Here is a 9,229-nt window from a genome sequence, read left to right as displayed (position 1 = left end):
TTAACTTGGTTTTTTCCACCGAGTAAGGACGTTTATTTCCGACGCAAAACTTCCTCAGCCACCCTGTCGACAAGGTGGTCAATCAACTCAAAAGACTTCTATCGTAATTGCCCTGCCCGACTTCAAGTAGCAATTGTTTTTATTCTGGCATGTTTGTAAAGACGTTTTATCTCTCATTCTTACGATGTTTGAAAATTGCTAAGATTTTTTTCAGGACCAGTTTAATATTACAACTTCTGGATGTCTAATAAAGATTCAGACTTGTGCATCCGGTGGTAAGAAATGTGACGTTCGATTAAATGAGAAATGGAAGACAGATCCAACAACGAGTCGCTGAAACACCCAGGCACGCACCAAAAGAATAGAGCTCTATGGTTAATTAAATAATTCTGCAGGCGATAATCATGCCAAGAAACGTCTTTCTCCAGAGGTACAGTAATCATGGGCGTCATCGGAACGCACAATAACAGATATAGACAGCAAGTCACTTTAATCCACTGCCCAAATGGTGTCGCAGGAAATTTGTGGCATGTATTGGCACGTAATTAAACAAATCTCGTGGCAACTAATTATTTTCCAATGCAAACACTGCTGAGGTGATCATACCATTTTTCCATGTTCAATACATTGTTACGTTTCTCGATGACAAGTTCGAATTCATTTCTATTGGGTTGAACGAAAATTTATCGTCGTCATCCGGGGCCTAGCGCTTGGGCAAGAACCGCAAAAACTCAGAGCACAGAGTAACGTAATAAGTCACTCATAAATTCTGCGGTAACGAAGGCTTTCCTTTAGAACTCAAATTTAAACTGCTTCTCTAAATAAACAGTTTCCGTACGTATCTTAATATGTTATAATTGCCGATAGCGTCGGTTAAAATTTAAATGCTAAAAGACTCGTGTGATAACCAAACTAGGTAACCAATTCGAACAAGCCAAAAAATACAGGAAAATAGAGAACCTCATATTGCATTTTCATGAAATTCACTTTATTTTGTTGATACTTGTCTAACATATTACACCCATTTTCTGAAATAGCAACGCTTATCATTAATAGTTGTGTTGTGTAAGTATAACCTAGTGTCGCGACAATCTGAGGATACTCCAACGCACGTTGTGTCACTGTGCTTGTACCTGTACAATCGAGTCGTTCCCTCTACTCTAACCTCATCAAAAAGGAACTCGCTGCCGATGGAATTGTTACACTCCCGTTTCTGTTAATAGGATCAAGATACGCTTATTAAAAATTGCAAACTACGGAAAAAGTAAGTAGTCACTTGATTATTATACCATTCTAACAGATTATAGCGTAGCGGCTTATGCTTATCTTACACGGTGTTTTTCAAAGCCTAAGAGTGAAGGTGACTTACCAAATTTGACTCAATAAGGTCAAACTAAGCCAATAAAAACGAGTTTGGGTAAATATGTCTACAATCAGAATGATGGGTCATTATCTGTAAGTGGTTATTGCGCTTGAATTTTGTCATACGAAGGGGTTCGTTTTAGTGTTACGACTCTCGAATTGAAAGCACCCTACACTGAAGTTTTATTTACGATAGATTTGTCACTTACCTCAAAGACGACATCATTTGTTCTCTTAGTTACTTTCAATGCATACTTCGTACTTTGGTCAACAGTGAACTCAATACATCTCTTTCCGTTGATTTTCCTGACTGAAAATTCTAGATGACCAAATCAAAAATAATATTTAAAAACATACTTATATATTTCTTCCGAAAAGGTTAATAAGGAATTTTCGCATATGGCGGTTCTTGGGAAAAACAGTTAACTGCAGTTTGAAGCGCTGGTGATGATAAGGTGATGATGATATGAGGTCTCATTTGCCTTACAACAGAGCATCTTAGTTGAAATCTGCACCAGAGACTCGATGTCCTCGTCTTACGCTTGCGCACTACATCTATTTTGCATCTTTCTAGAATTTAGCATTTTTTTTATGTGCAGGTTCCTTATTCAGAAGTCATCCTTCCTCGGTTATCAAAAACTTTCTGGAATCTTCTTTTATTGAGAAGCGCTTTCTAAACAAGGACAATGCAACTTGTGGGGCAATCAGAGTATGAAGGCCTTCTTGTCAGTTAAATAATTAACCTTAAGTACTGACTTCAGTTAGATTTCACTGACAATTATCACTCACTTGTGTTGTTAGCTGTTTTTCTTTCACCATCGCACTTTGCCCTGCAAGGCCTTCCTGAAGCTTGACAAGCCCTATCTACGTGAATTGTCATGAGATTGCCTCGAAAACATTTTGTTTCTAATCTAAATTTTGACTGAAGGTGCACCTTTCTCGGGTTTGATAAAGTTGCTGTCTCAGCCAATGAGAACAACATTAGAACCTGTGTAAAAAATCAAATAAGCTCGAAGTCACCTTACCCCACTGAAAAGAGGACGATCATGTAAAAACGTTTAATCACTTTTAGGGTAGGAGGATTCTGAAAATGCCCGTTGCCAATTACAGTGATTGACTCTTTGACAACCCATAACTTGGGTCAACAGAGAAAAATCATGAAGTTTCAGGTTGCATGCTTAGGTCAGGAATTACTAGAATCCAGTTTAGAAAAACTCTTTTCGTATTCCAATTAGCATGTTTTCCAGCCAGTTTTGAATGAAACGAGCGACGCCTTAATTTACGACAGTTGTACGAACCGGCAAATTAAAATGTCAATCAAGTCTAAATTAGTAAATAAAGGGAATAAATCGATAAATGAAAGGAAAAGGCCTTGAGTAGCAGAGAGCACTTTGTTTTGTTCTGTTTCTTTGTTTGTTTGCTTGCCTGCTTGTTTCTTGATTTTGTTTCAGTTAGGAAGGCTTTTATGCCAGGCTTCTGAGATTTTTCAGAAAGGATCTTTTCCAGCAGCACCACATAAAAGTAAAATACTACCTACCAGGAGAGTGCATGAACGATCCCTCAGGCCACTGTAAGTTCTCATAATATTTTACGCAGGTCTTAACAGGCCAGCAACCGAATGTGCTCGCATCCTTGCTCGTATCCATATTTATAGGCAGTGCCCTTAATCTCATTTTCGACATGCAGAGTGTCGAGGAAGTGCTAGATTTGTTTTGGTGTAAGAAGGGGGCAGAGGTCTAATAGTATGTAACTTTGCTTTTAAAACCATGGCTTCCTATAGTTACACATCACTTTTCCGCTGTCCGGTGGTCTCTCAATACACATTATTACGATAATTTCTAAAGGATGTGTTCATTTACTTTCTCTATCCCCTGAATAAACAATTCCAAGCACCCACGAAGAACTTCGAATTTAAATGTTGCTTCTGGAGTTTTTACCGTTGCGTGGGTTGAAAACCAACACCATTAAAAAAAAAAAAAGAAAAAAAAAAAAAAAAGAAAGGAAGAAGGGGGCGTTTTTGGTCGCTGAAACACCCAGGCACGCACCAAAAGAATAGAGCTCTATGGTTAATTAAATAATTATGCAAGCGATAATCATGCCAGGAAACGTCTTTCTCCAGAGGTACAGTGATCATGGGCGTCATCGGAACGCACAATAACAGATATAGACAGCAAGTCACTTTAATCCACTGCCCAAATGGTGTCGCAGGAAATTTGTGGCATGTATTGGCACGTAATTAAACAAATCTCGTGGCAACTAATTATTTTCCAATGCAAACACTGCTGAGGTGATCATACCATTTTTCCATGTTCAATACATTGTTACGTTTCTCGATGACAAGTTCGAATTCATTTCTCGATTGGGTGTCGTCACGCATGGGAAGTCACCTTATTGTCTTTTTCCTTTATGGAGACTCTTATATCAGAATAAAGGGCGGGTCGCACATTGTGTGCTATACCTTAATAAACAAATTAATGACATGGAGACGAAAACTTGACATTGCGCTAATAGTACATCCAAAACAGGAAAAAAATCTTTAATTTGCGTAGTTGATTAAGATGCTTAATCCTAAAGTATACTTATAAATGTCAAATATTTCCTTTTAGTCCTTGTAAAGCTCAACAAACACAGTGAAATCAAGCAGAGATATAAATCGTGAGAGTTCAATGGCCGGGAAATTTCCTGATTTGCCTCCATTTCATTTTAAGTTAGCAAAGACGATTCGGGAATAACAGAGGTTCATAAATGCATAAGTGAGGGATGACTGTCAAAATTTAAGAGTATTTCTCTTACAGTCAGTAGAGTTTCACTTCTGTGAAAATAGTGGTAATTGAAGTTTCCTATGTCAACTTCCCAAAGATTTATTGCTACAAAGGAAGTTTCCTGAATGGCAAGGTTCAGTTTAAACCATCACAAAATGGTATAGGTTTTTAGGGGGAATCAGAAAGAGAAAAAAACACATTTTATTTACATCACATCATTTTGCAGTGTACCCAGCCATTTTAGGGAAACCAGGCACATCCTGCGGAACTCAGAGTTAAACCCAATAGACAGACACCTTTTGTTTCTGGTGAAGTCATCGTTTTCGACAACTTTATTAAAAAAGTTAAATTCCAAAGCGCAATTAAAAATACCATGTAGAGCTAAAGAGCTAAATCAAGCTTCCAAGTTGTCCTCAATCAAAGTTATACATTCCGTTTTTCTGAATATGCACAATAGTAAAGTTGCATCGTAATAAGTTAAAACACTTCCTGTTGTTCAAAAAGGTATGGAAATTCAAGCTTCGAAGAATTTAGCGCTTTGCGGTTTGCGTTGGAAGACGGCTGGCGAAAAATCGGCGACATAATTCATTTTATCACGTACAGCAAAAGTTCCTGCTTAACTGGTCAAATAAGTTAAGAAAAATTTCGCCCAATACCTCAGTAGAAACAAGAGGTTTTATTTTAGCTCTCGAAGGTGTATTAAAGTGATAACCCTTCCAATATTGCCAACACAAATCTGCATGTGAAAAACTTTGAGGTTATTGACCCCATTGGAAAGTGTTATCCCTACAACCTGAAAGAAAAAAGTAACTTCATTTAGTCGTTTTCGATCACTATATAAAAATGCATTCTATTATTATTATTGATGCTTATGCACATATTTCTGAAAAACTTCCGCTTTAAAATATTCTCTGTTATCTTACCTCGAATTGCTTCGACTGCGGAGAACATTAACTTATTTATTTTGCTCATATGCGGATCCTAGATAAATAAAAATTTGTATCACTTTCTGTCATCAAAAGGCAAAAATTACCAAGCTTTTCAGTGATAGCTTAATATTGCCTTTTTTTCTTACACATGAAAACTAAATTCCAATACTTGATTGAAGACAAATAAATGGAGAGGACACCCATGACTAACATTGACTTGAAAAGTTAGGTTTACAAACAAGCAAAACAATATGGATGTGTATATAAAAAGGATATTACAACATTTGTATAACATTTGTAAACTACAGTAGAGTTAACAACTTTTGATAAAAGATTTATTGAGTTTTTTTTTTTTTTTCATGAAGGTTGAAGCAGTAGGAAAGGAAATAGGAAAGCTGACAAAGTTTAGAATTTACGATTTACCCAAGCTTTGAAGTACTTGACCTTTGCGGAACCCTACAGTAAATCTTACTTAACCAACTACCTTTCCACTGAAATTGGCTTTCGTTTACTTCAACGCCAGACCACGAATACCATAGTGATATAGTCTATCAAAAGGAATGTATGAAAGATCTATAAAACCTTCAACTGCATACTCTTTGATCCAGAGAAAAAGACATGTTGCCATAGAAGTCAATAAGTAGCAGAGTGAAAGCAAAGAATTTGAAAATCGTTCACATATCTTAAGATATTATGGTAAAAGATCCCCAGGAGAGGTCAAAAAGCAGCTTTGAAATTTTCTATCACGCGAGCAATACGTCTGGAACAATGCCATACTTTATGGAAAAATTACAAGCGTGCTCAAATAGGTAGATTTACCCGCCTCCCTAAAGAGTGCTTTACGCTGGATATAGGGATTCCATCATTGCCCACAACTTGACCTCACTAAGGCTGGCTTGCAATAGCAATAATTTTTTTCCTCCATTACCAAGTTTTTAAAAATCGATCGATTAAAAGTTTCAGATAAATGCGGCATTTGTGGGAGATGAATGCCTTTGCCAAGTTTGGCCCGATGCCAGAAAATCATGGACAAAATTTGTTTGCAATAACTGTGTGATCCATCGTTTCCTTCTTATCTGTTTTAAAAGTTTTGTTTCGCTTAGACTTTTTCGGTGCCCCCTTAAAAGAGGAAGACGAAGAAGAATAAAAAAAAATTACTTGAAAACAGAAGAGTTCGTGCTTGATTAGTCAAATAACTATTGCAATTGCAGTGTTACAGAAAATATATCTCACTGCTACATTCTGCGCATAGCTGAATTTTGTCACCACTGTAACGAATCAACATCTTTTCTATTATCAGAGAAAGTGTAGAAATTTGAGCCCCGAAGAATTCAGGCGGTGCTGTAGCTTGAGGCACGAAAGAACAGGGCATAGGAAATTCATCAAAACTAACTTAACATGCTCAACAACACTTCAAAGTTGAACACACAATTTTTGAAGATGGAAAGGAAACCGAAGAACGCTGTTGTGATACATAGGCTTTCCTAAAGTAAGTCACCTCATTCAAAAACAGACCCTTAGTAAAATTTCATATTCCTTCTATTTTCGATCTCCTCGAGTAATATGTGCGTCAAAGTGAGGCAAGTTTGTTGCATTTATGTTCGCTCTCTCTCTTCCAACTCCCATATTTATATTGCTATACATTTAGGATGAACTCAGTACCAAGTATACGTGATCTTTATCTTCAGTTTCGGAACAGAATCCCGCACCTATTAAGGCTTTCATAACATTTCCTTTTGTATAAGATTTTATCGAACGACGCGGCACGTACTCTAAAAAGCTAAAAAGCAGTATGCTGTGGCAATGATGAGGCAACTATTTCAGTTTTTGGTCAGGAGGTAAAGTTTCTCATCTCAAGTTATGCGTGACCTGAGAAGAAAACTTGCTATCAGTAAAAAAAAAAAAATTATTATGCCACTGGAGTAAATTATTCGTTTAGCTAATTTGGATTTCTTCGATGATACAGCACTTTTTTTCGCCTCAGTGAAACGCTCTAAGACAGACAGCCTTAATGAATAGCTTTCTTCATTTTCCAGAAGGACCATAAAAGGTGAAAGAGGATACTAGAGCAATACTTTTCTCAACCCACGATGTAAGTCAAAATATGATGTAAAAAGACCCTTCCTATTCAGAGATTATTTAGATATTCAATTACAAGGCGGCTTTTAGAAGTGTCTCATGTAGTGAAGCATGGGATCCCAGTTTGTCCTCTTAGAATAAAATTTCAAAAAGATTGAATCGGAATTTTTTTCATTATTGTAAACAGATGTCAATTACTCGGGAAAAACTAATGAAAGAAAAATCTGAGTTACTGCAAACTGCAACATTTAGTCAAACATGTCATATTGCAGTTATTTGCTGATTCATGTATGCGTAAGTTGGAACAAGACCAAGCTCAAGATCTCGTAGTCTTACGTAATACAACGTAAATGTGGTAAATACTCGATGGCAGACAGCCTTATAAAAAGCTTTCGTCATTTTCCAAAAGGACCATAATAGGGGAAAGAGGATACTAAAGCAGAACTTTTCTCAACTCACGATGCAAGTCAAAATAAGGTGTGATAAGACTCTTGCCATTTAGGGAATTTCCGAATGATTCTTCGAGTAAAGGCCTTGAAAGATTTAGTAATTACTCGGTCCAAATCCCTCAGTTTGGAAATGAATGCCAAACACTTTGTTCTCTAACAGCCTGTTGTAAGTTAACTATAGTAAGTAAGACGAGTTTTAAACTAACTCAGAAGTCTTTTATTGTTGCTTAAAATTTTTCGCACCTTTTCCATGAAATGTTGGAAAGTTCAGACTTTCACAAGCTCAATCAGATCGTTCAAAAACTAAAAAAAAAGTAAACAAACGAAAACTTTTTTTATGATAAACATAAAAGAGACTGACTTTATTATGGCTGATTTTAATGGTATTCCTGGTCTGATTTTATTCGCTTGTAAGTGTGCTAAACGATACATAGCCGATACATAGCATATGTTATTTATACATCCATTCTTAGAAATATTTCAGAGGAAGTAGGGGAAGTCTTTTCGGTGAAATATCTAGTGATAGATTACAGTGATAAACCTCTTAATTTTCAATCGATTCACCCTATTTTGCATATCTTTTTCATTAGAGATCATGACCTCAGTAGAAACGAATCACAATTCTTACGAATTAAAATCCAAGGACAAGTACAAATTAAGCAAACCGTAGTTTCATTTCAATTGATACATTTTTCATGCCGTGGCTGTACATTCCGATATTTCTGCTACACTTAGGCTAAACATGTTCTTGATCGTTCACATGGACTTTCTTATACATTGTTTTTGGTCTTTTGAGGTCCCAGTTATTTTTTTATATCTTTCTATCAGTCTGTTTTTTTAACTTGTATTGCCAATTGACAGGTCATGTCTACAGTCAGAATTCATCAAACTTTAGTTGCACAATAAGGTTCATTTAATTTGATTTTATATCATTCCATTTTTTATCAACACGCTTAAATATCATGAGAGAAATTTTGAACTGCATGATCGAGATATTTCAAATACGTGTCATCTTAACACAATCTTCAATTGGCACTGATTGATTTGACCTAAAGCTAAACGCCTTTTTTTAGCCCACTCACTCAATGACTAGACAAATAGGTGTAGTTATACATATTACTGTATCCTTCGGTTTTCTTCGCCTCTTTAGAGATATAGTCGAATTTATCGGGCATATTTTAAATTTTGAGCGTGTACATTCTTATTGACGAGATGAATAATGACCTCCAGGAGCTATATTCAATTATAAGGTGGCTTTTAAAAATGTCTAATGCGGTTAAGCATGGGTTCCTAGTTTGTCTTCTTAGAATGAAATTTAGGAAAGTTTTTCACTTTTGTAAACAGATATCAATTACTTGGGAAAAACTAATGAAAGAAAAAAAAATCTGAATTACTGCAAACTGCAACATTTAGTCAAAACATGTCACATTGCAGTTCAATTTGCCGATTCGTGTAAGCGTAAGTTGGTACAAGACCAACCTCGTGATCTCGTAGTCTTACGTAAGACAACGTAAATGTGGTGGCGACAATCTTGTTGGGATCGGCACTAATAAGTACGACTTCTAGTCCGGAAAGCATCAATGTGACACGCCGCTAGATGTTATAGCTTGACCACACGATACTCCTATACGAGTAAGCGCGTGTAATT

The 9,229-nt window shown here is 36.4% G+C and overlaps 1 protein-coding gene across 1 annotated transcript; it reads right to left on the bottom strand.

Moving 5' to 3' along the window:
• Positions 1-996: 996 nt before the first annotated feature.
• LOC149040396 (uncharacterized) lies at positions 997-2,300 on the bottom strand. The gene is made up of 3 exons (XM_089181765.1): positions 2,152-2,300; positions 1,572-1,681; positions 997-1,213 (listed from the first exon to the last, which is right to left on the bottom strand). Exons 1-3 carry the CDS (start codon positions 2,240-2,242, stop codon positions 1,016-1,018), a joined length of 399 nt encoding a protein of 132 aa, XP_089037891.1. The 5' UTR covers positions 2,243-2,300; the 3' UTR covers positions 997-1,015.
• Between the last annotated feature and the right edge of the window lie 6,929 nt (positions 2,301-9,229).

Source organism: Pocillopora damicornis, chromosome 9, assembly GCF_964200805.1.
Source record: "Pocillopora damicornis chromosome 9, jaPocDami1.2, whole genome shotgun sequence".
Lineage (NCBI taxonomy): Eukaryota > Metazoa > Cnidaria > Anthozoa > Scleractinia > Pocilloporidae > Pocillopora > Pocillopora damicornis.
The sequence above is the reverse complement of the archived record's forward strand: the minus strand, read 5'-3'. Positions and strand labels throughout refer to the sequence as shown.

What these genes read in the sequence shown, in the direction of transcription:
- LOC149040396 (XM_089181765.1), bottom strand. Translation starts at nt 2,242, where the DNA reads ATGACAATTCACGTAGATAGGGCTTGTCAAGCTTCAGGAAGGCCTTGC. An exon ending in AAAAACAGCTAACAACACAA is followed by an intron (nt 1,682 to 2,151) that starts GTGAGTGATAAT and finishes TTGGTCATCTAG; the next exon opens with AATTTTCAGTCAGGAAAATC. An exon ending in CAAATGATGTCGTCTTTGAG is followed by an intron (nt 1,214 to 1,571) that starts GTAAGTGACAAA and finishes TCCTATTAACAG; the next exon opens with AAACGGGAGTGTAACAATTC.